This window comes from Prionailurus bengalensis, chromosome D4 (genome assembly GCF_016509475.1).
Source record: "Prionailurus bengalensis isolate Pbe53 chromosome D4, Fcat_Pben_1.1_paternal_pri, whole genome shotgun sequence".
Lineage (NCBI taxonomy): Eukaryota > Metazoa > Chordata > Mammalia > Carnivora > Felidae > Prionailurus > Prionailurus bengalensis.
The window spans coordinates 57,500,915-57,525,331 of NC_057359.1; the positions used below are offsets into that span (position 1 = coordinate 57,500,915).

General features: G+C 50.6%; 3 protein-coding genes and 1 long non-coding RNA gene across 15 annotated transcripts in view; 2 read left to right on the forward strand and 2 right to left on the reverse strand.

Annotated features, from left to right (window-relative positions):
- Nucleotides 1-1,349: 1,349 nt before the first annotated feature.
- CA9 (carbonic anhydrase 9) lies at nt 1,350-7,281 on the forward strand. 3 transcript variants are annotated; one of them, XM_043566401.1, is made up of 11 exons: nt 1,356-1,965; nt 2,817-2,846; nt 3,125-3,295; nt 3,443-3,585; nt 3,662-3,754; nt 4,829-4,895; nt 5,753-5,910; nt 6,115-6,259; nt 6,398-6,424; nt 6,838-6,919; nt 7,063-7,281. In XM_043566401.1, exons 1-11 carry the CDS (start codon nt 1,584-1,586, stop codon nt 7,127-7,129), a joined length of 1,365 nt encoding a protein of 454 aa, XP_043422336.1. In that variant the 5' UTR covers nt 1,356-1,583; the 3' UTR covers nt 7,130-7,281. The 3 variants fall into 3 exon arrangements, with proteins under 3 accessions (XP_043422337.1, XP_043422335.1, XP_043422336.1); XM_043566400.1 differs by lacking the exon at nt 6,838-6,919 and having other exon boundaries at nt 1,353-1,965; XM_043566402.1 differs by lacking the exons at nt 4,829-4,895; nt 5,753-5,910; nt 6,838-6,919 and having other exon boundaries at nt 1,350-1,965.
- Nucleotides 7,282-8,265: 984 nt separating this feature from the next.
- On the reverse strand, nt 8,266-16,314 carry TPM2 (tropomyosin 2). 4 transcript variants are annotated; one of them, XM_043566412.1, is made up of 9 exons: nt 15,958-16,314; nt 15,368-15,493; nt 12,162-12,295; nt 11,948-12,065; nt 11,783-11,853; nt 11,569-11,644; nt 11,010-11,072; nt 10,533-10,602; nt 8,266-8,419 (listed from the first exon to the last, which is right to left on the reverse strand). In XM_043566412.1, the coding sequence occupies exons 1-9, from the start codon at nt 16,069-16,071 to the stop codon at nt 8,337-8,339; spliced, it is 855 nt and encodes a 284-aa protein (XP_043422347.1). In that variant the 5' UTR covers nt 16,072-16,314; the 3' UTR covers nt 8,266-8,336. The 4 variants fall into 4 exon arrangements, with proteins under 4 accessions (XP_043422347.1, XP_043422346.1, XP_043422345.1 ...); XM_043566411.1 differs by having other exon boundaries at nt 8,266-9,504; nt 15,958-16,271; XM_043566410.1 differs by lacking the exon at nt 11,569-11,644 and adding an exon at nt 11,249-11,324 and having other exon boundaries at nt 15,958-16,223.
- Nucleotides 12,295-21,876, forward strand: LOC122474971. Its single transcript, XR_006295057.1, has 3 exons — nt 12,295-12,642; nt 14,057-14,154; nt 21,574-21,876. It is a non-coding gene; the product is annotated as an uncharacterized LOC122474971 (long non-coding RNA).
- Nucleotides 21,877-23,737: 1,861 nt separating this feature from the next.
- Nucleotides 23,738-24,417, reverse strand: part of TLN1 (talin 1) — a 31,820-nt gene continuing 31,140 nt past the window's right edge. For all 7 annotated transcript variants that reach the window (XM_043566395.1, XM_043566394.1, XM_043566393.1 and 4 more), the window contains one exon: nt 23,738-24,307. In XM_043566395.1, the coding sequence (XP_043422330.1) occupies nt 24,182-24,307 (126 nt within the window). In that variant the 3' untranslated portion in view covers nt 23,738-24,181. The remainder of the gene's footprint in view (nt 24,308-24,417) is intronic.

The following is a 24,417-nucleotide window of genomic DNA, read 5'->3' on the forward strand; positions in this document are numbered from 1 at the left end:
CTTTAGATAAGAGATCATTAGAGTCCCCAGGAAGAAGTGAGGTAGCAGAGCACCCGGAAGCTAGGGGCTAGTTCTCAACAGGGTTAGAAATACTTCAATATATTTCTCTAATCCATACAACCAAACTGGTACATATGTGCTGAATGGTAGCCCCAGATACGAACTTCCTGAGATGGCTTGACTCTCTTCTGGTTTGTTGAAGCCATAGAAACCTTATTAGAATGTGAGCTACAGAAAGAAAAAAAAAAAAAAAAAGAATGTGACCTACAGAACAGTAGAGGCTGTTCTCTAGTTCAATGCTGTATCCCTAGGGCTTAGAATGGTCCCTGGAGAATTGGAGGAGTCTTAATAAATGTTTCTCAAATGAGTAGGCAGACTGGGAACCCCAAGTCTTGGGGTCCTTTTACTTTTCATCTCCTTGCACCCACTCTTCCCTTCCAATCCATGTTGCACACTAGCCATCAACACAACCTAGTATGAGACTTGGATTCTGTCATTCTCTTGCACAAGATACTTGATGCCTTTCCTTTGCACAAAATACCACTCTCCCTGTTGTTTTTAGTAATTGAATTTCTACTTCTTCAAAGTCCTGATCAAATTTTGCCTACTCCTGTATTACTTTCTGAGGCAAAATTGATCTCTCTCCCCTGAATATTATGATAGTGTTTGCCCTCACTCACTAGACAGTGAGCTCCTTAGGACAGGGACTGTGTTTTATTCATTTCTGTACCTTTAGTCCATAGGCCAGTGCTGGACATAGTGGATGCTAAATAACTGTTAAATATAAGAGTGACACTAGATGAACAAAGGTGGTCAAAAGTCTGGGGGGCAGGGTGAAATGAATAGTTTAATTTGAATGGAGTATGAGGGAGAGTAGTAGGAGATAAAATGGAAAGGCTTCTTGGGTAAGATTTTGAAGGGACTTGGAAGTCAACTAGAAGAAGAAGGTGGACAGATGGAAGTCAATGAAGGTTTTTGAGCAGAGGTGTAATATGATAAATAAATTTAGTTTCAGCCCATCAGAGTCCCTCTCCTACATATATTCAGTTTTCCATTTATATTCAGATTAGCCTCCCACCTGCCTATCTGTCCACGCACCCCAGGCCTCCCCAGCAGTTTGTCCTACCCCTTTACCTGCTCCTTGTCTGGGCCAGGGAGATATACATGGGCTGCTTCCCCTCTTAGCCAGAAGCTGTGGGGGCCCCAGCTCCCTGTCTTTCCCCCTCTCTGCCTGGGGCTGGGAAGCAGGCCAGGGTTAGCTGAGGCTGGCTGGTGAGCAGCTGGGCGGTGCCAGGGGGAGCCTGTGCCAGGTGGTGCCTTGGGTTCCAGGCTGAGCCTGTGACCCCGATAACCTCCTGCCTGTGCACATACCTGCCCCTCACTCCACCCCCACCCAGGCTTTGGTATCGGGGAAGGGGCATAGGGCCAGGCAGACCCACAGGACTTTGGCTCCATCTCTACAAAAGGGCCCTCTGTGAGTCAGCCTGCTCCCCTCCAGGCTTGCTCCTCCCCCACCCAGCTCCTGTTTCCGATGCACGTACAGCCCGTACACACTGTGTCTGGGACACCCCACAGTCAGCCGCATGGCTCCCCTGTGCCCTAGTCCCTGGCTCCCTCTGTGGATCCCGGTCCCTTCCCGGGGCCCTGCTGTGCAACTGCTGCTGTTACTGCTGCTCCTGGTGCCTGCCCATCCCCAGAGCCTGCCCCAGATGCAGGGGGCACCTGGGTTGGGAGGAGATTCATCTGGGGAAGATGATCAACTGGATGGGGAGAACCCACCCAGTGAAGAGGATCCACCTGGAGAGGAGGATCCACCTGGAGAGGGGGACCCACCTGGAGAGGACCCATCTGGAATGAAGACTGAACCAGGAGAAGAGGACTCTCTGAAGTTAGAGGATCTACCTACTGTTGAGGTACCCAGGGATACTCAAGGCTCCCAGAATAATGCCCACAGGCACAACAAAGGTAAGTGGTCAACAGCCCTCCAAATCTAGGTTCCAGGAGGTTTTCCTCCCCCCACTAAACCCCAACCCAGGCAGGGATTATTCAGGGAAGGGGAGGAACCTATACTCTGACAGTAGCTTTTTCCATTCTTGGGGGATCTCATGCCACCAGACCCTTCCCCCTTTCAGAGCTAGAAGGGGATGAATGGAGACAAAAAAAGCATAGATAGGAGATGAAACAGAAAGAGATGAGAAAGAAGAAAGAGTATGGTTGGGGAGGAGAAAGTTGAGGAATGTGGAAAGAGAGAAGACATAAGAGAAATAAGAATATGAGGGAGGAGGAAAGATGGGGGTGGGGTAGCAGAGGAAGAGCAGGACGGGTCTGTAGACTGCAGGTGAGGTGATCTCTACAGACCCGTCCTGCTCTTTCTCTGCTACCCCACCCCCATCTTTCCTCCTCTGAAGAAACTGAGACCTAGGAAGAAGGAATAGCAAGTAGAGGATCCTGCTATTTTGACTCAGAACCCAGGAACTTTGGGAAGGGAGTTGGACACAGGGAGAAAGGGGAGAGGGTCGACTGACTTGGGCCTGGAGACTGAGGCCCTGGCCCACTTTAGAGACTCTAAGACAGTGGTTGCAAACTAGTATCTCTGGGGCCAGTAGGATCGTTGGGCTACCAAGCTATGGTGTTATGTTTGTTTGCAATCTGTTGTGCTTTATACCTAGCCACTTAAGGCATTTGCCTTACCTGCTATGCCTTTGTAAGGCATCTGAGTTGGAGAACCCCTACTAGTGAGGGGGACCCACCTCATGCTGGACGCTGGGGAGGGACTGGGCTTAAAGAAAGGCTTTTCATCCTTCTCATTTATGCAGGAGATGACCACAGTCATTGGCGCTATGGAGGTGAGACACCTACCCCCTGCACAGACCCAACCTGGGCATCCTGCTCTGCTGATCTGAACCCCCAGCTATCCCCGAACATTGGTCCTGTGCGTCCCACTCAGTGCATCTACGACTGCGAGTCCCCGACACCGCCGCCCGCTGCCTGTGTCGGTCCACATCCCTGATTTCTATTTCCCGCCTCGTTCTTTCTCACTCCACCCCCTCACTTTTTCTACCCTGCTTCCCTAACAGTTCCTGGTCTTGTCACTAGACTTCCAGTCCACACTCTCTCATTCCAGCCGACCCGCCCTGGCCCCAGGTGTCCCCAGCCTGCGCAGGCCGCTTCCAATCGCCGGTAGATATCCGCCCGGAGCTCGCCGCATTTTGCCCCGCCCTGCAACCCCTGGAACTCCTAGGCTTTGAGCTCCCGCCTCTCCCAGAACTGCGCCTGCGCAACAATGGCCACACCGGTGAGGGGAGCCTCCGGGAAGGGGCGGAGGCTATCTGGGGATGCAACCTGGCCTATAATAGAAGGCGGGTGGGGGCTGTGCTAAGGAGTTTGGCTGTCCCTCCTAGGTAGGCTTGCTCTCCGGGCTCACTGGGCTCTTCCCTCGTAGTGCAACTGACCCTGCCTCCGGGGCTGGAAATGGCTCTGGGTCCCGGGCGGGAGTACCGGGCCCTGCAGTTGCATCTGCACTGGGGGGCTGCGGGTCGCCCGGGCTCGGAGCACACGGTTGACGGCCACCGTTTCCCTGCCGAGGTGAGCGCGCAGCGGAGAGGCGAAGGGGGGCGCTGGGCGGGTATCTTGTCCACTCCTAACCTCTGTTCCTCTCCAGATCCACGTGGTTCACCTCAGCACTGCATTTGCCAAAGTTGATGATGCCTTGGGGCGCCCGGGGGGACTAGCCGTGCTGGCCGCCTTTCTGCAGGTACCAGCCCTGGACACCCCTATTCCCTGCTTCCCCGTACCCCAGAGCTCAGTGTATCTTGACCCCAGACACCCCATCCTAGCACACTCACCCTGGTACCCAGCAATCCTCATTCACTTACTGATTAATTCATTCAACACCTACCCACCGTAAGCCAGGAGTTGAGCCACACCAAGGAGTCAGAAACTGTGGTTCCCGGTCTCTAAGGAGTCCACCACCAGTGGGAGAGGCTGAAATGATAGACATATACAAAGGACACATAGTAAGAGAGGTGGTCAGGGAAAACTTAACAGAGGAGGTGAAACTTGGAAGCCTTCACTAGTGGGAAAGAAAATGAGATATTCCACACAGAGCCAACAGTATACGTGGACTAAGAATATGGCCCACTCAGGGAATGGCAGGTGGAATGGACAGGACACCAGGAAGAGTGATTTCTTGCTTACTCCTTTAATTTCCACTTTGTGAAATGCGATAAAGCCTAAAGAAACATTTAGTGACCTCTTTGGATCTGTAGTGATCAAGGCTACATACACAGTGATTAGAAGAGACTAGTAAAGTGGAGGGATGGTGAGGTACCTTCTAGGCTCAGTCACTGCCTAACTGACTACTTAATGCCACCCTGACAGCACAAAGTTCAGAAAAGTGCCACTGAAATAGCATGTCCTTGCTACAAAAGTCAAACGCATGAATTATTAAGGTGAATGCAGAGGTAATGAGAATACAAAGGTTATTATGGTTTTCTGTGGGGAGACCATGGAGTGTAAAGGTGGAGGTGGGCTCAATGAGACTGGTAAAGGTAGTAGGATCCAGATCACTGAGAGCCTTCTATCCTAGTAAAGTGGCCTATCTTCCTTCTCTTCCAATTTGCCATTGAAAACCAGCCCACCAAGCATATTAGGTTAGTTTGCAAAGTGGAAGTAAAATGATTGAGTAGTAATACATAAGATTTTGTGTTCCCCAGCATTCTCAGAACTGAGAAGTGGAGGAGGGCTAAGGGAAGCCTACCTCATCTTCAGGCCTCTAGCCATGGCCCTAGATACCTGTAAGAGCTTGTCTTGTACTGTTATTTCCCAGGAGGGCCCAGAAGAAAACAGCGCCTATGAGCAGTTGCTGTCACATTTGGAAGAAATTGCTGAGGAAGGTCAGTTTGTTAGTCGGGCCACTACCCTCAGTACTCTTGTTCATGAAGAGTTACCTTTGGGGGAGCCTCAGGTGAGAGGATGGAGATGGCCCCCCTCCCACAGGCAGGGAACCGACATGTGAGCTGACTGACTATGGTGTTGACAATAACTGTGAAGCTGAGAAGAGGTTAACAGGCACAACCATACTGCTGCCCACAGGCTTTACGGTAAAACAAAACAAAACAACCCAGCAACCCAAAATCAAACAAAAAACAAAATAAGAGCCAAAACAACAACAACAAAAAGACTGCAAAAATAAAATAGCGTTTGGAACTTAAGAGGTTGAGTCTGGGGAGCTAAAAGTTTTCTGAGAACTGTCTAGTTCTCCTTCACAAGCATCAAATATTTTAAATTTGTACTTTTGTTAGAAATCTTTCCCTTCTCAGCCACTCTGGGTCATTTTAAACCTCACTACTGGACCTTAGATTTTACTAAACTAGAAGGAACTGTGCTTTTTGAGTTTTTGTGTCTGTTTTTTATAGTTTCAAACATCTAAGTTCTTCAGCTCACTTTCCCTTTTCGTTCATTTTGGGCTTAAACCTGTAGTCCAGCATGTTATCATAGTATGCAAAGTAAGAGTGAAGAGTCAGAAGGAGCACCTAAGGAGCCCTTCTTTCACTCTGGGAGGCCCCTCAGCCCTTTATCTTTTTCTCAGTTATGTCTTGTGCTGAGTTATGGGAAGGGACACACCTGGTGAACAAGTGCTCTCAGGAACTTGCCTCCGCTTGGCTTCTGGGAGATGAAACTATATCCCTGCACCCAAAAGCTTTGGAGGGGAGAAATCTAGGTGGGACTCCAGCACAGGTCCTCTCCGCAGACTCAGAGACTTGGGTCCCAGGACTGGATGTATCTGCACTGCTGCCCTCTGACCTCAGCCGCTACTTCCGCTATGAGGGGTCTCTAACCACACCCCCCTGTGCCCAGGGGGTCATCTGGACTGTGTTCAACCAGACAGTGAGGCTGAGTGCTAAGCAGGTGGGGCTGGGGCATGGTGGTGACATAGGGGATGTGGGGGAAAGAGGTATAAGGATGAGATCAAGATGCATAAGGAGATGAGGGGGCCTTATGGGGGAAGAGGGGACAAAGGGGTTGAAGCCCTGAGGTGCTGGCTGTGAGTAGGCCTGTGAACCTTTCATTTTCTTGTCATGAGCCCACCCCCCTGTCTACTGACCTCCCTAGCTCCATACCCTCTCTGCCTCCCTGTGGGGACCTGATGATGCTCGGCTACAGATGAACTTCCGAGAGACGCAGCCGTTGAATGGGCGAATGATCGAGGCCTCCTTCCCGGCTGGAGTGGAGAGCAGCCCCAGGACCGTTGAGCCAGGTGCAGCTTGGTGGTGACCCATATTGCCATGTCCCCCCTGGCCACAGGTCCCTCATCGTCCCATGTGTCTTCCTTTGTGCCTGTGTCTGTCATCGGTAGTCACAGCCCCTGGTTCTAATGTCTCCTTTCTCTCTTCAGTCCACCAGAATCCCTGCCTTGCTGCTGGTGAGTCTGTGCCCCTTCTCTAGCTCCTGACCCCTTGGCACTGTTCAGCCTCAGGGGCTAGGGCCACCTGTACCCCTTCTCCTTTTCTGCAGAATAGACCTCCAACCCCAATAAGAAAGAGGGTCGGATCAAGAGCGGGGGCTCCTCTGTTGTCCCCAGGGCAAAAGTTGGTTAGAAAGAAGCCCCAGAAATCTAGCATCCTCCTTCCCAAACAACCTCTTTTACTTGCTTTTAGGTAAAAAAGGTGCTTATCTTACTCGTTCTTGTGTATCTACCCCCATCCCTTTGAGGGCTTCTTCTGGATTCTGAGACACTGAGGGCAGCTGAAAAACCTGGGGGGCAGGGGGGAAATATACTGAAGCGGGCTGAATCCTAGACTCTTCACTCTGAGGCGGCCTCTCCTCTCCCTCCAGGTGACATCCTGGCCTTGGTTTTTGGCCTCCTCTTTGCCGTCACCTGCATCGCCTTCCTTGTGCAAATGAGAAGGCAGCAGAGGTATACCTACCTGCTTCCTTGCGCCCTTCTTCCTCAGGCACTGCCCCACCTCCCTGGCTGGAGTCCAGACGTTTCATGTACTTTGTGTGCAAATGAGTTCATCTGGAGGGGCAGTTTTCTGACTAGGCTTTTGTGTTGTGTAGACTCCGAAGTGGGACCAAAGGGAATGTTAGCTACCACCCAGCAGAGGTCACCGAGACTGTTGCCTAGAGTCCTTGGAACTTGGAGAATGTGCAGAGAAGCCAGCCAGAAGAATCTGAAGGGGAGCTGGAGACTGTCCTGTCCTACCCTTTACATCACTTCCTTTTTAAGGTCCAAATATTTTTTTAAATAAAAGTTTCTAATAAAATATATGGAAGGCAGCTTTGTTCTCTAAATCAGGATGGTGTATTCATTTTCTATTGCTGCCTTTAACAAATTACCACACTTTATGGTAATGCAAATTTATCTTCTTAGAGTTCTGGAGGTCAGAAGTTCAAAATGAATCTTATAGGCTGAAGTCAAGGTATAAGGGCAGGTTCCTTCTGGACACTTTGAGGGGAGGGTTTCCTTTTTCAGGTTCTAGAAGCAAAACATTCCTTGGCTTGTGGCCCCTTCCTCATTATCACTCTAGCCTCCTGCTTCCACCCTCACATCTCTTCTGCCATTGACCTTGCCTCCTTCTTATAAGAACCTTTGTGATTACATTGGGCCTACCCAGATAACCTAGGATACTCTCCCAATTTCAAAATCCTTACCTTAATCACAAATTTCTTTTCCCGTGTGAGGCCATATTTCACAGGATGAGGGTGTGGACATCTTTGGTGGGGGGCATTATCTGCCTACCACAGATGTTATCAGGAAGGGGGTGGAAGTGACTGAAATAGAATGGCCGTGTGTGCGCACACACGCAGCAGTGCATGTGTCTGGGGGGCAGGGCAGGCTTAGCCTCTAGGCTTAAAATCATAGTGAGGCTTTTGGTCTTTAACCCTGCTCAAATAAATCTGTGTAGCTTTGCAGTTTTGCCTTCAGATTGTGTTGTCTGGCCCAGCCGCCTGCTGGAATGGGGCAGTGCTGCGGACAGCGGGCTCCTTTGCCCTGCGGGTAGTAGGGCCAGGATGTTCCCCCCAAGCCCTGTGGGGCCTCTCTGTTTCACACAGCCTCTTCATAACCCTCCTCAATGAGCCCGGTGCCCCCACCCCTTGGCTCCCTTTGAAAAGGAAGTCCTAGTGTAGAGCTTGGACTCAGGCCCTGTTCAGTCAGGGGGCCTTCCAACTCCATTGCTCCCCTCAGGCATCCTCTTAGCCTTTTCCACTTTGGAAAACTACCACCGTCGCCAACACCAAAGAAAGGTTTAAAGGGCCCTGTGACGCAGGTAACATCCATTTTATTGAGTTGGGACAGCAACTATCGCCCCGCTGGGGGGCAGAGCCAGCCCTCACAGGTTGTTGAGTTCCAGCAGGGTCTGGTCGAGAGTCTGGTGAATCTCCACGTTCTCCTCCTTGGCACTGGCCAAGGTCTCTGTGAGGGGAAGCAGCACATGAGGAAGGGCAGGGAGACATGGGGGGAGATGGGGGATGAGACAAATAGACTTGGTGTGGGTTGGAGGCATAGGAAGACATAAGCACTTAGAGGTCTGAGGACCCGGTGCCAAGGGCAAATGGATGGACTGACCAAGACGGACGTGGACTCAAGGCTTCAGGGTCATGGGGGTGGGATGGGAAGGCTTGAGTCATGAACTAATTTATCCTCCTTCTTTAGAAGGTTTAAGAGTGTTAGAAATGGAAGGAAAGACAAAGACTGAACCACAAAAGGAAGGACCAGACAGACAGATAGACTTGAGGCAGAAAACAGACCTGCAGGGAAAGCCCCATGTTGTTGGCATCCGACATTTTTCCAAACTTTACCCCAGCCAGACCTTTCACAACCTTCTTGCGCTTCCTTGGCACCTCCCCACCCACTTCCCTTCCAGTCATTCCCTTAAATCCCGGAACTGCAGCTGAAGGCTTGGAGGTTAGTGACAGACCTGGGTCTGCCGAAGAGCATGTCTGTCAGAGGCACTAGAGGGCTCATGGTGACTGATGGGGTTATGCATGCCCACATGCAGCCGTGACATGGTGACAGACTGAGAGTGCCATGTGGAGGGGGTTCTGGCATGGGTCACAGTGTTTTGTGGGTGAGCTCAGCAGGGGAGGAGGGGGCACAAGATTGGGGGTGTCTGTAAGCCAGGGTTTCTGTGGGGATGATAGAAGTGCTCTCTGGAGGGCAGGAAGACAGCATGGAGACCAAGTTGAGTTTATTAAGCAGCAGAAAGAGGTAGAGGCTGGAGGGTGGAGTGAGTGGTTGGATAGAAGGATGAAGCAAGTGCCAGGGTGGGCGGCAGGTGTGGTGGGGCTTCTCCGAGGCTGCGCCCAGCCTGGCTGTGCGATGCTGACAACTTTGTTCCTCCTGACTGCCCCCTCCCCACAAAGAGAGTGGAAAGGAGAGGAGAAAAGGGGCTGAGGGGCCACACTGGCGTGGGGCTCAGAGGGAGGTGATGTCGTTGAGTGCGTTGTCCAGCTCCTCACTGATGGCCTTGTACTTCATCTTCTGTGCATAGACTTCGTCTGGGGGGGGGGGGGTTATGGGGAGGGGGACCAGGTGGGAGTGTGGGAAGAGGGAATGGAGGGAAAGAGGAAAGGAAGGAGAGAGGGTAATGGAAAGAGAACAAGAATCAGAGAGAGGTAGACAAAGATGGAGTGAGAGAAATAGGCTGGAGAACAAGCTGGACAGCCATCAGGGCTCCCTCCTCCCCTCTCTGTATCCCTGTCTCTCTTGTTTTTCTCTGTAGCCCAAACTGGTTCTTCCCCTTGGAGCTCCTACCTCCCCCAGGGACATGGGGGTACAGTGCTTTGAATAAGCAGGAATGCTTGATTCAGGGGGAGGGTGCTGGAGCCAGAAGGGTCTAAGGTCCTAAAGTTGGAGATAAAATTGAGGCTTGCCTGAAAGCCTGGAAGCATGAGAAGTGGGAATTATGAAGGTGAAACGGTTATTATAGAATAAAAAGAAAATACAGTTTAGGCACAACATTCTTGATACTAATGAGAAATAGTCACAGACTAGCAAATACCCAGATGTTCGTTTTCACTAAATCTAGCTTAAAACAGTATTTTCCATTAATGTCGTGAAAACCTAGATATTAAACCAAATCTCTCCATATTTAATAAAGAAGTCTCTATGACACAGCTCTATTATGTTGCACTTGGAGACAGGATTGTCTAGGTCAGTGCTACTCAAAGTGTGGTCTGAGGACCAGTAGCATTGGCATTGCCGGGGAGCTTGTTAGATACACAAATTCTCCAGCCCAAAGTCAGCAACTACTTTGGATTAGGACCCAGGATGCTGTGTTTTAAAAATTCTCCGAGGTGTTTTCATGCACACTCATGTTTGAGGAGCACTGGAGTTGACACACTGCAACCAGGTACAACTCCTCAGATGGCGGGTCACACCCTGGGAGCTGGTGGAATCCCAGGTGATCCAACACTAATTTATCCGTGGCAAGTATTATGGGATGGGAAAATAAGGGACAGACTGATAGTCATGGGGAGTGTGACCTGCTTAAAAAGCTTTGGATACAGGGGAGTATCCCTTTTACCTTCCAGGTCATCAATGGTCTTCTCCAACTTTGCCACAGACCTCTCGGCAAACTCTGCTCGGGTCTCAGCCTGGGAGTTGAGGTAAGACGGGAGAATGACAAAGATTAGGCCTCCCAGATACTTTCACTTAAGTCAACCTCCTCTTCCATCCCTTTTTCCAAAGTCCCTGCCACAGGCTGTCTCTGGAGGGGATGGGGGACTTGAGGGGACAGTGGGGACTGGAAGGACTCTCACCTCTTTTACTTTATTATTATTTTTAAGTTTATTTATTTATTTTGAGACAGAGAGAGAGAGAGCATGTGTGCACTCGAGTGAGCAGGGGAGGGGAAGAGAGAGAGAGAGGGAGAGAGAAAATCCCAACCAGGCTCCACGTTGTCAGCATGGAGCCCGACACCAACTGTGAGATCGTGGCCTGAGCCAAAATCAAGAGTCGGATGCTCAACCGACTGAGTCACCAGGTGCCCTAAGACTCTCACCTCTTTTAGCTTCTCCTCCAGCAGTTTGATCTCCTCTTCATATTTATCTTCTTTGGTGGAATACTTTTAGGGACATATACACGCCATTAGTAGATCGCCTCCACAAATCCTTCGCTCCACCGAGTCCACAGGCTGCTCCTGATCTTGTCTCCAGGGAACACCCAGCCCCTCCCTGCCTGGGCCCATCGCCTCCCTCCCCTGCAGGACCCCATCCTCACTGCCCCTCTACCCCCCTCTACCTTGTCCGCTTGGGCTTCCAGGGATTTCAAGTTGTTGGTAACAATTTTCAGCTCTTCCTCTAGGTCCCCACATTTACTGCAGGGGGTGTGTGGCAGGGGGAGGGTGTGAGGGCATAGTGTGGGAGACAGTGAAGACGGCACAGTTGGGGAAGGGGTGGAGGAGAGAAGAGAAGAGCAAAGTTGTGAGAGTGACAGTGAGCAGAACTTGAAGGCCCCAGGCTCTTCCCGACCCCCAGCAGGTGAGAGCACAGCCTGAGATCAGGGGAAAGGTGAGCTGAGAGAAGGCACCATTGCCCAGAAAGGTCCAGAGAGGTCACTACCTCCTCCTCTGAGGCCATCAGGGACTTGAGGGCCTGGTCCATGGTTCGGAGCTCCTCCTCCAGCTGCCTGGCTCGGCTGGGGGCAGCAGTTAGGAGTCAGAGGACAGGACCTGTCCCTATGGCCCCAAGCCTGGGAAACTGCCTCCCACTGTCCAGAGTGCCCCTCAGCCACGGGACCAGGCTGAGTTTCACTTGCCGCCCAGGGTACCCTTACCTCTCAGCCACCTCGGCTCTTTCTTCTGAGCGCTCCAGCTCTCCTTCCAGGATCACCAGCTTCCTGGCCACCTGGGGGATGAGGGAGAGAAGCAGCAGAGCCTGGGTGAGTTACGGGGAGTATCTGGGGTTTGGGGGGGAGAAGGAAGTGGGACAGGGCTGTCACCTCCTCATATTTGCGGTCTGAATCCTCGGCGATGTGCTTGGCCTCCTTCAGCTGCATCTCCTGCAGCTCCATCTTTTCCTCATCCTTCATGGCTCGGTTTTCAATGACCTTCATTCCTCTGAATGGCAGGGAGGGGGCGGAAGTGGTGTCAAGACCAGCAGAGACGGGCTCCCAGACCCTCCCCGGCCCACCCCTGGGGAGGCCCCCTGCTCACCTCTCACTTTCATCAGCTGCCTTCTCAGCCTCCTCCAGCTTTTGTAGGGCTGTAGCCAGGCGCTCCTGTGCCCGGTCCAGCTCCTCCTCTACCAGCTGAATGCGGCGGTTCAGGGAGGCCACATCTGCCTCAGCCTGTGGGGTAAAGGCCAGAGGTCAGAGGGGGCTTTGTCTACCTTGAATGAGGATCAGAGAGGTTTCAGAGGATAGTAAGATTCTTGTTAGAAAGAATCTGTTTCCTCGCTCCCAGACTTTCCACCCGTTCTTCCCCCTAACCAGCTATCTTGTCTAGGGTCTATTGAGGCCCAAAACATGCATTTCTTAACAGGCTCCACTCCCCTGCTTCAGGGCCTCTTCTAACACGGTGCATAATTAGTCTCCCAATGGTTATCTGCAGGTCTTTCTGTACCCACTGAAAGCAGTATAAGTGCTGGGACCAGGTCAGAGGAGCTGGGATTCCTCCACAGCAAAGCCTGGCCCAGGTAAGAGGGTGGGGACACATCAGGCCAACCAGACCTCACCATTGCTAAAAATAGCCAATCACAGAGTCAAGATCCCTGATGTCACTGGCTGCCAGTCAGTCTCCCAGTGAGGGGCTCAGGAGGCTAGCCAGGCCTCTATGGGACGTCCATGCCTATAAGAAGGGGCTTCTTGCCAAAGGCTGTGTGAGTGACACATACTCATCCCCTGATCTGCAATACAGAGGCAAAACCATGGAGGTTTTTTGGGGGATGGTCCATTGAAAATGATACCTTGAGAAAATGAGGTCAGAGCAAGAAGGGCCCCCAAAAAGAAAAATGAGAGAAGCAGTACAGTTTGGTGTTAAGAGCACGGGCTATGAGTCAGACCATTGTGAGCTACCCTCAGCCATTTAGCACTTGTATGACCTTGAGCAACTTACTTAGTTTCTCTAGGCCTCAGATGCCTCCTTTTAAACTTTATTTATTTATTTTGAGAGAGGGGTAGGGGCAGAGAGAGAGGGAGAGTGAATCCCAAGCTAGCTCTGCACTGTCAGCGCAGAGCCTGATGTGGGGTTAAAACTCACGAACCACAAGATCATGACCTGGGCCGAAATCAAGAGTGGGTTGCTCAATGGACTGAGCCATCCAGGTGCCCCTCCTCCTTTTTAAATCTGAGTTGACACAAGCAGTTCCTCCTCTGTAGGCTGTTCTGACATAATGACTCAATCAACAGGATCACGTGGGAGGTTTAGAAAACTAAACAGGCTCGCTAGCTCCAGGCTCAATCCACTGAAATGAGATCTCCAGGGCAGGAGCTTGGAAATCTTTAAAAAAAAAAAAATTTTTTTTTTTTTTTTAAGCTTCTAAGTGATTCTGATGATAAGCCAAGTTCAGGAAATAGTAAAATAATATGTAGAAAGCACTTGAGCACATTGCCTGCAGAGTCCACACTCCATAAATGTTAGGTTGTTCCTGTCTCTCCCTCAGAAACTTATCGTAGAGACCATGAGATTTAAGACTGGAAAGGAGAAAGGGCCAGTGTAGGGGAAGAAGTGAAAGAAGGAAGGGATGGGTGGCAGTCCTGGGGGCAGAGTGGGTAGAAAACTGGTCCTGGGAGGTAACCTGCAGCAGGGGAAACATAGCACCATATATAGAAAGTAGTAGCTTGTCCTCCAGGTGCTGGAGGCCACCTAGAGTGACAAAGGCCCTCACGGGCAGGGGGCCAGATGACTCAGTGTGGAAGGATTCTGGGGACAGCACTGGGGGTTGGGAAGAATGACTCTGGGGGACATTAGGGGTCTACTCTAGAGAGAGATGAACTCTATAAAAGGAAAACTCTCTTCGTGATAGTGGAGTGACAAATGATTCTGAAGAGTCTGGGAAGTCCTGGGGTCCTCATCACAGGACTGATATTTGCCATTTTCTGCTTTTCAAGCTCTTTCCAGTTATGGATGCTGCTCTCCAACCACAGGACAGGCACTACTGTCCCCACTGGATAAATGTGAAGAGAGAAAGGAGAAACTGAGGCACCATGTAAGTGAAGTGCTGTGTTCAAGGTCATACATTAAGTTTGGACAGTGTTTGCTATCGGCCCCTGGCACTGCTTCCCTGCATCCCCAGCTCTGTCCCTGTCCTCCCCTCCCCTCCAGCCCCCACCCAGCTCCTTGGGTTTCCAGTCCTGCCTCCAGCTGCACCGGGCCTTAGTTATTTATAGAGCGTCAGATGCCCAGGGTTGTCTTTGCTAGCAGCTGCAGGTCAGTTCCCTCCCAAGTGCCAGGGCTGATGGAGAACCAAAACCAAGCCTAGAGGTCAGAGAAACCAACCTTGGGGCCGGGGGGCAGGGGGTGTGCGTTGGGGAACATGGATAATGGTCAATATAAACAGTAATGTCATCTCGGATCTCAGATGTTCAGACATGCTTTTTCTAATCCTTCCATAACTCCAACCATAGGCTCATCTTAATCCTCGATAGAAGGCAAGTGGGGAAATTGAGGCAGAGAATGGTTCAAGTATCATATCCAAAGTCATATGGCCATTCTCCAACACCAAGGTGGGGGTTGAGAATGGCAGAAAGCAGAGAAGTCTAGTTAGTGGGTGTGGGGTGGGCAGAGAAATTTGAGTGAACCGGACCTGCTAAGGTGGTTGCCTTGGCATTTGTAGCCCTGTCCCTCTGCCCTGTGGCCTGGCTTGGTCTCAAGGCTGACAGCTTAATGAGGGTAAATGAGGGGTCATTAGAACCTGAGCTGGGCTCCAGTGCACAGGAGGGCTGCTGGAGCCAGAGGTCAAAGCCAGGGAATTTCTAATGGCCCCCCGGGGGTGTAACTCAAGTCAGGCCCCATCTCTGGATTCCTCTCCCTCCTCCTGCCCAACAGTATCTACACCTACACCCCACACCCGCACATGGAGTTGCAGCCTCTTCTCCCATTTCCATCTAGAGGATTAATAAGATAGATGGTAAATTCTTGTACCACCCGCCCCCCAGGATGACTCACTGCTTGATCACTGTACATTCTAAGAACTGGAACCAAATGGAGTTACAAGGCTGTGTCCTCTAGGGGAAGTGGTAGGTGGTTTTGATTTACCCGCTGCCTTAGATTGTTTGTGCAAGCTTGTCCTAGCCTGGGTTTCTGAGAGGAAACGATTTCTGTCCTGGTGCTGGGGATGTCTAGGTCCCCTCCTTCTTTCATCCCCAGGTCTGGGACCCCTCCCAGTGCACTCTCCCACCCTACCGCAGGTCCACACTCACGTCGGTGGCCTTCTTCTCAGCCTGCTCCAGTTTCTCCTGGGCGTCCTTCACAGACTCAGAATACTTTTCCACCTCATCCTCTGTCCCCTTCAGCTTCTTCTGGAGGGCCTGCTGCTCCTCCTCCAGCTGGGAGAGAGAGGCCTTGGTTAGTCAGGCCAGGGACCCAGGAAGGAGGCAGGGGTGTGTGCGAGGGGGGGTACAAGAAGATATTTAGAGGCTGTCAGGGAGGAAGCAGGATAGCAGAGGAGGGACAGTGTAGTCAGGGCTGTTAAAGGGACCTGGTGAGGGTAGAGAGAAAGCTTCCAGCCCCGAGGAGCTGGGCACATCATTGATGTGCAGGGGGCAGGTGTGGAAACTGGGGGATTGCAGCTCCCCAGGTATGGTGGATGAGAGATTATGTGTGGCTCTGGCTAGGTCCCTGAGGGTACTGTGAAGGTCTACCCTCCCTCTCCCCCCCTCCCCCCACCCCACCCCCCCCCCCCCCCCCACTGGACACAAGAGCCTGGGACAGCAGGCCTCAGGCTGGGTGCACAGGGCCTACCCCTCCCTCGTTGGGGAGGAGGGGGTTGCACTGGGTCTGGTGCCCCCACCTGCTTGCAGCGGTCCTCAGCCTGCTTCTTGTCGGCCTCGGCCTGCTCGGCGCGGTCGATGGCATTCTCCTTGTCCAGCTTTAGCATCTGCATCTTCTTCTTGATCGCGTCCATGGCTGCGGTGGGGGGCGGGCCGACGGGCAGGCAGTGCGGACTGGACGAACTGGGCGCACGGGTGGCCGGCGAGGAGGACCAAGCGGGACTGGGATGTCCCAGCCGGGCGGGCGCCTAAAAGGCGGGGAGGGACCGGGCGGAGCCGGGGGCCGGGACCCTCCCCCACCGCGGCCCAAACCTTGTAGGGGCAGAAGCACACCCCGGTGAGGGGGGGCGCGGCCGCCCCCTGTGCCCACCCCCTCGGGACCGCCCCCCTCGAGGCCCCTCCCTCCGCCCCCAGCCGTCGGAAGGTAAAGCAGCTAAGACGGTCGGCTGGAAAAACCCCGGCCCTGCGGAGGGGAGGGGACCCTCGGGCTGGGGGCTCTGCTCTTACTCTGAGTGACAGCCCGACCCAGTGGCAGCTGCAACTGGGGCCCCTGGGGCTATTTCGGGGCGTGAGCTCACGGCAGCTGCGCGGGCGCGCTGGGTCCCGCGTGCCCCCCTCAGCTGCAGCAGCCGCTGCCCTTAATTTAGAAGTTTCCTGTAAATCCCCCTGGATTAAATGTCTCTTGGGAGGCGGGGCTCCTCCGTGGTTCGAGTACCTCAGTTTACCCTGAGTCCCAGACTCTGGGTCTGCGTTACCAACGTGGTAGTGACAACGGTGAGTTTCACCAGGGACTTGGGGAAACTGAGCCAGGAGGGGAGTCCAGAGCCCCGGTCCAGTGCGGAATGAGGCCCAGTTTGTTGCCCCCGAGGGCGGGCCTGACCTCTCTTCCCCTCGCTTCCCCGTCCAGCCCGAGCCGGTGGAGCCAGGGCCCCTCCTCTACCGTGACGGGGCGGCTAGGTACCCGGCTCCGCGCCCCGCCCGCCCTGCCCCCCAACGTGCCCCGCATATTTTCCCCGCGGCTCCAGCCGGACCCGGCGCGCTCCCCGCCCCCATCCCCAGGACGCGGCTCTCCAGCCCCCTCCTCTCGCCCTCCCCTCCGCCACCCCACCCCGCTTTCCTCTCTCAGTGGTGGCCCCGCGCGCCCTGCCTCCCCTCCCCTTCTCCCAGCGGACTCTCCCGTCTCCTCTTGCAGGCCAACTTTACGCCAAAATTTCTTTTCTGCCCTTTTTTGGGCTGTTTCCCCGTGGGGAGGCGGGGCCGGGCTGGGACGGGGAAGGCGGAGGGCGAGGGAAAGAGTTACTGAGCCCCCGGAGTCGGGGAGTCGGGGGTGAGATGCTTCCTCCCACCGAGGCCGCTAGAAGTTGCCCCGGGAGCAGCCGGGTCCTGGGGTCGGAAAGTGTGAGGTGCGGGGCTCAGGACTGTTTGTTTTCGTTTTTCTTCGGGGGGGAGGGGAGGAAGTGGAGAGCCGGTACGGCGGAGGGGGAAGGGGTGACCAAGCGAAGGAAATTAGGAGGGAGCTCTATGCCTAGCTCCCCCGGGGCAGAAGGGTGGGAGGCTTGGATTTGCTGGTGGGGGTGGGAACCGTGGGAACCGTGGGCCCCGGGCCAGGGCCGCGGGGGAGGGGGTGCGGAAATGTGTTTAGATTTGCCTAGCTGCCTGCCTGCTACGAGTGGAACAAATCTGACCTTCGCAGTGTTCCTTCCAACCATCTCCTTGTTCTCCCCAGACTCAAGGAAGACACCTCCACCCTCCCAGTAGCCAGTGCTAAACCCCAGGGAGTTACCAAGCGCTCCCCTGTTCCTCACTTCCCACTTCCACTTATTCCTGTGGATTCTACTTCCTACACATGAGGTTCCTCCAAGTCTCAGGGGGTTGCCTTGGTAGCTCCTTATAGTACCTCCTTCCTGTGTCTGTTGGGGTCTCAGTCCTGGTTCCCCAATGCATATATTCATTCAGCTGAACCTCGACATTGTTACCAAAGTTGATGCGAGTAAGATCTTAAAATCCTCCAAAACCCCTCCCTATTCCCTCCCTCCTTTGAGGATGAAAATCCACATTTCTTAATATGGTATATAAGGTCCTTCGTTTTGGCCCTTGCCTACCTCTCTGCCTCATCTCTAATTCCCAACCTCACCCCCAATTCACAGACTTATATACTTCATGCTGCATTCATACTGAACTACATGCAGGACCTGGAAATGATCATACTTTTCTTAAAACTTCCACCTTTTATGCATTCTGTTCCTTCTAAAATTCTCTTCTGTTGGCTGATTTTTGTGGCCTTAAAAACTCAGTTCAAATGATAGCTTTTCTGGGAACCCTTCCCTGGCCACTGCCCCTCTCATTCCCTCCACCTAATAGATGTGTGTTCTTGGTGTAGGCTCCTATAATTCCCCTCGTAGTTCCTGTTATAATTGTTCTTGTACCTACCTGTGCGTCTCCTCCACTGGCTTGTGAGTCCTCTAGAACAGGGACCATCTTTTTCAATTCTGAATCCCCAATGCCTAGCATAGCATCAGGCATAAGAGTATGCACTTAATAAACATTTGCTGGGTATATTTTTTATGCACCAGGTTTCGTGTATATAAAACTGTTAATGCTGTGTGGATCTGAAGGGACTCATGGTCTAGTGCAGCAGTTCTTAAACTTTTTTTTCTTTAGAACTTGGCCTTAGAACCCCTTACATTCTTTTTTTTTTTTTAAGTTTATTTATTTATTTTGAGAGAGAGAGAGAGAATCCTGACACAGAGCTTGATCTCATGAACCGTGAGTTCATGACCTGAGCCAAAATCAAGAGCCAAACACTTAACCAACTGAGCCACCCAGGTGCCCCAAAAGCCTTATATTCTTAAAAATTAAGAATGGGTTTTGAAGATCCAAAAAGCTTTTGTTGAAGTGGATTATATCTATCAATACTTAACATAGTAAAATGGAAACAAAAATTTTAAATACTAATTCATTAAAAATAACAAGTAAACCCATTACAGATTAACCCTGTTAGCATACATTTTTTTTATTGAACTATAACTAATGTATGATGTTATATTAGTTTCAGGTGTACAACATATTGCTTCAACAACTATACATTACTCAACTCAAAGCTTGTCACAGTAACTGTAGTCACCATCTGTCACCATATGTTATTACAATATTATTGACTATATTCCCTATGCTCTACTTTTCATTTCCATGACATTTATTTTATAACTGGAAGTTTGTATCTCTTAATATTATCCCTTTATCTATTTCATCTATCCCCTTCCACCTTCCCACTGGCAACCACCAGTTTGTTCTCTGTATTTAAGAGTCTATTGTTGTTTTTTGTTTGTTCATCTGTTTTTTAGATTCCACATATATGAGAAATCAAATGGTATTTATCTTCCTCTGACTTATTTCACTTAGCATAATACCCTCTGTCTAGGTCCATCCATGTTGTTGCAAATGGCAAGATCTCATTCCTTTTTTTTTTTTTTTTAGTGTTATTATTTATTTATTTATTTTTAATTTTTTTAACGTTTATTTATTTTTGAGACAGAGAGAGACAGAGCATGAACAGGGGAGGGTCAGAGAGAGAGGGAGACACAGAATCTGAAACAGGCTCCAGGCTCTGAGCTGTCAGCACAGAGCCCTACGTGGGGCTTGAACTCACAAACCGTGAGGTCATGACCTGAGCCGAAGTCGGAAGCTTAACCAACTGAGCCACCCAGGCGCCCCAGTGTTATTATTTATTTTGAGAGTGAGAGCACATGTATGCACATGTGCTTTGGGGGGAGGCAGAAAGAAGAGAGAGAATCCAAGTAGGCTCCATGTGTCAGTGCAGAGCCTGATGCAAAGCTCGGTCCCATGATCCTGGGATTATGACCTAAGCCAAAATCTAGAGTCAGATGCTTAACTGACTGAGCCACCCAAGATCTCATTCTTTTTTATGGCAGAGTATCACATCTTTATCTATTCATCTGTTGATGGATACTTAGGTTGCTTCCATATCTTGGCTATTGTAAATAATGCTGCAGTAAACGTACGGTTCATACATCTTTTTGAAATAGAATCTTCATTTTCTTTGGGTAGTTATCCAGTAGTGGAATTACTGGGTCATATAGTTTTTCTATTTTTATTTTTTTCAGGAAACTCCATACTGTTTTCCATAGTATTTGCACCAATTTACATTCTCACCAACAGTACACAAGGGTCCCTTTTTCTCCACGTCCTTGCCAACACTTGTTATTTTCTTACCTTTTTGATACTAGCCATTCTGACTGGTGTGGAGTGATATCTCATTGTGATTTTGATTTGCATTTCCCTAATGATTAATAATGTTGAGCATCTTTTCATGTGTCTGTTGGTCATCTGTATGTCTTCTTTGGAAAAAAAATGTCTACTTAGGTCCTCTGCCCATTTTTTAATCAGACTGTATTTTTTTGGTGTTGAGTTGTTTAAGTTCTTTATATATATTGGATATTAACCTCTTATCAGATATATCAGTTGCAAATATCCTCTGCCATTCATTAGGTTGCCTTTTGTTTGTTTATTTATTTATTTTGAGAGAGAGAGAGTGCACACACATGTGCGTAGGGGAGGGGCAGAGGGAGAGAGAGAGAGAGAGAGAGAGAGAGAGAGAGAGAATCTCAAGCAGGCTCTGTGCGGGCTCCATCTCACAACTATGAGATGTTGACCTGAGCCGAAATCAAGAGTCTGGTGCTCAACTGACCCAGGCACCCTTGTAGGTTGACTTTTCCTTTGGTTGACGGTTTCCTTTGCTGTGCAAAATCTTTCTATTTTTTTTTAATGATAATTAAAAAAAATTTTTTTGTACTTTCTTTTAGAGAGAGAGCACGAGCCGGGAGAGGGGCAGAGGGAGAGAGAGACTCTTAAGCCTGCTGCGGGGCTTGATTCCACTACCCTGGAATCATGACCTGAGCTGAAATCCAAGTTGGAAGCTCAACCAACTGAGCCAGCCATGCACCCCAAAAGTTTTCTATTTGAACATAAAAATTTTTAATGAAAACTATTTTCACTTCCCTAAATTAGTGACAGGATGGCAGTTATTTTACATTTTTTATAAATCTCTTTAATATCTGGCTTAATAGAGGATGTATGGATTCTCAAAATCTACTTGTGCTTTCTATTGATATGTGGTGGTTTATTTGAAGTACTGTATGTGAAGAAAATCTAGCCTCACCCAGATATATAGCTGGAAAAGAGAGTAGCATATTTCTAGCCTTTTCAGGTAATCATGTGTATTCTTCTCCAATACTACCTGAAAACTGGACAAATGGTTGTTTCTTAAGGGTTATTTGCAATGTGGAATCTGAAACTACATCAATAACTTTTTTGTACTATGTTACATTAAAATCCATTGGTCTGTGTTGCACTGTGGTTGGATCGTTTACCCAGGGAGAATGATGTAATATCATGCAGTGGTCATTTGGAAAATACTGATTCACTGAACTATGCAAATGTTCCGGATATTGACACATTTCATTATACATTATAAAAAGAAATCAAATTCCTTAATATGAGGATTGTTTTTAACAGAAGAGTCCAAGTTTTAAGTTAGGGAAAGCTGTAAAGCTCATGGTAGCAGACCCAAGTTTTCCAGAATCCTTACTTGAAAGCTCAAATTGTATCATTCCTAGGCAACAAATACTGTTGGTTTTTCCCTGATATTATGGAGTCACTTTGTTCCTTTTTGAGAGAAGTTCTGCCTGACACCAAAGTCCACTAGCCCTGATTTGTCTGCCGGTTGTTTTCAAGTGTATGTGGTCTTCTGTGAGAAAAGCAGCTAGCTCAGCTCACAACTCAAATGATTGTGTAAGTGCTTTCCTCCAGACACCACCGTACTTTGGTGTGCAGCTTCCCGATTCATCACATGGAATATTGAGAAGACTTGTTACTCAGGGATTTACATGGAATAAAGTTAATAATTTTTTATTGTTTCATCAAAGACATTTTTTTGTTTATTTATTTATTTTGAGAGAGAGAGAAAGAACAAGCTGGGGAGGGGCAGAGAGAGAGGGGGACAGAGGACCCAAAGCGGGCTGTGTGCTGAGAGCAGACAGCCTGATGTGGGGCTTAAACTCAGGAACTGAGAGATCATGACCTGAGCCAAAGTCAGATACCTAACCAACTGAGCCACCCAAGAGCCCCAAGGACATTCTTAAGTGAAGCTGGCATTTACCTCTTGAATTGCTAGTGCATGGTGGTGAAGAATCACAGTGACTGTTAGTGCGGTTTGGGCCAGGGCCTTGACGTGTGCTAAGGCAATGTTACCCACCATTATTTTTGCAGTGTCGGTACAAATGTTGGGTGCCGTGAAGGAGAAAAATGCCTTAGTATTATGAAAATAAACTTGAACTTGAGGATTTCTGAAAGGGTCTTGGGCACCCTTAGGTGGATCACATTTTAAGAACTGCTGGTCTAATGGGTATTTGAGCCTCTCCCCAGAAGGCTCCCTGCTGTACCACTAGTGAGAGGTATGTGACTGGTCACAGTTCCTGAGGACATGGCGGGGAAGTGGTGGAAGGAATAAGCAGCTGCCCTGGGCTTATAGCTGGAGGAGTTCAGACAGTCTGGACTACCACTCGTTGGGGAGGCTGTGGAAGGGATTTGATCTCTACGGTTCCCAAGTCACAACGCTAGGACATTGAATCTGGGGTTAGGGGGCCACAGTGATATGTACTGGAGTTGCCAGGTCTCTGCGTCAGAGGTGATAATGCATCTCTATTTTCCAGTGCTTAGCCTGGGCATGGCTTAGTAAATATTGAATGAATTAATCACAAGTGACAGGAGTGATGGTAGGAAGTTGGCACCTTCCATATCGGCTGCCCTGGGGAGGGCAAAGCAATTGCATCTACTTTAAACTTATTCTAATGCAGCGGGAATGGAAGATGTCACGGCTTCAAGGAGGTGAAAGGTGCCTAGAGTAGTAGTGGGTGGTGTTTGTGTTTTACTTGGAGGGGGAGGCAAGGAATTAACCTCCTGGGCAACAGGGCTGGTTAAAGAACCACGCATGAAAATAGCGACAGGCCTGAGGACTGCCATGTGGTCCACGCTGTGTGGGCAGAGGTGGTGAATGTGGATGGGAGGGGAAGCGACACCCACCTCCCTGACCACCTCCCTCTGCTTAACCTCAAAGACAGGCATGGCAGCTGGAACAGGGCTGCCAGTAGCAGGGAGCTGTGCCCGCTAACCAAGACACCCGGGTCAAGCTTTTTCAGTTTTTTTCTTCCAGCGCTGTTCTCGGCAGGAGTAACAGGCCCAGAAGGGCCCAGAAGTCCCCCAGCACATCAACAATAGAACCTAGCCGGTGCAGCCTCAGGGGGTATTTTGCTTGTTAGGACCCTCAACCAAATCTGTGGCCATAGTTCTCTGAGGCTCAGACACTTGTATCTTATCGACTTATTCTTTTTAGCAAAGCTGCTTTTGAAAATTTGAATTTGGCCAGGAATTGGATTTGTTCAAATACTCCGAACGGTTACGAAGATCGAGTGTCCCTGGTAGTCACAAAGAGCACTGGCAGCTGCTGTCCCAGCAGCAGGGTGATGCCACTTGGTGAGGCATAGGCGCTGGCCAGTGAGATAGGGGACCACAGGAACAGGCCTTCTCAGCTTCCCAACCGTGGTGACTTTGGGGATCTGGGTGCAAGGAGGAAGAAGGGGCGGCGGGGGGCAGATTGCCACAGTGTGCCCCCACTCCCATTTCTGAGCCAGATGAAGCTGGTGACAGAACTGAATCCCATTCTTTCCCCCACATTCTCTTTGAGGAGAATCTCCCATCTCCTCACAAGGCCAGGCAGAGGTTGCAGGCAGAATCACCTTTATTGGAGCATGACCTGTTTGGGGCTTGTAACCCTGCGGTCCCCACAGGTAGCTGGGGGTAGGGGTAGACAGTATCAAAAAAGGAGCAGAGCCAAGGCTGTGGGGACTGGCTGGAAGCTGCTGGCAGGGTGGAGCGGGCGGGAGCCCTGGCAGGTTCAGACTGAGGTACAGCAGCGTTAATAATACTCTTGGAGCGTTAATACTCTAGGGAGGGGCAGGCACTTAGGGGGCCCTAGGGCATGAAGGCACTTGGAGTCAGGGAGGGGACAGGGGATGTGCAGCGGGACTGGGCAGGCCCAGGCCCAGGGTTTGGCAGGCACTTGGGGGAGTGCTGGGGTTGGGCAGGTCGGGCCCGACAGCCCAGAAGGCTTTGGTAGTGGCAGGCACAGTCTCTGGGCTGGGTCTGCATTAAATAGAAGCGGCTGCCCTAGTGCTCATCTCGAAGCTCTGAAGGCAGGAACTTGTACTGTTGCTGCCGAATCTGTGCCAGCTTCTTCCGCGCCTCTTCCAGCTCTCGTTCCTTCCGAAGCATCTCTTCCTGTGCGGCAATGATCTGAGGGATGGAGATCGGTGACTCAGTTCAGCAAGTATATGCATTAGGGTACAGGGCCGTTGGGGCCGGCACAGGCAATGTGACTGCCTGGCCGGCAGTGTGCTTAAGGG

Bases quoted from the DNA above. Each gene is read 5' to 3' on its own strand.
- CA9 (XM_043566400.1), top strand. From the start codon at position 1,584: ATGGCTCCCCTGTGCCCTAGTCCCTGGCTCCCTCTGTGGATCCCGGTC. The intron at 4,896-5,752 runs GTCAGTTTGTTA...TCCTCTCCGCAG, and splicing joins GGAAGAAATTGCTGAGGAAG to ACTCAGAGACTTGGGTCCCA. The intron at 5,911-6,114 runs GTGGGGCTGGGG...TGACCTCCCTAG, and splicing joins TGAGGCTGAGTGCTAAGCAG to CTCCATACCCTCTCTGCCTC.
- TPM2 (XM_043566412.1), bottom strand. From the start codon at position 16,071: ATGGACGCGATCAAGAAGAAGATGCAGATGCTAAAGCTGGACAAGGAG. The intron at 11,854-11,947 runs GTGACAGCCCTG...CTCATCCCCCAG, and splicing joins CAGACCGCAAATATGAGGAG to GTGGCCAGGAAGCTGGTGAT. The intron at 10,603-11,009 runs GTGAGAGTCTTA...CTCAACTCCCAG, and splicing joins TGGAGGAGAAGCTAAAAGAG to GCTGAGACCCGAGCAGAGTT.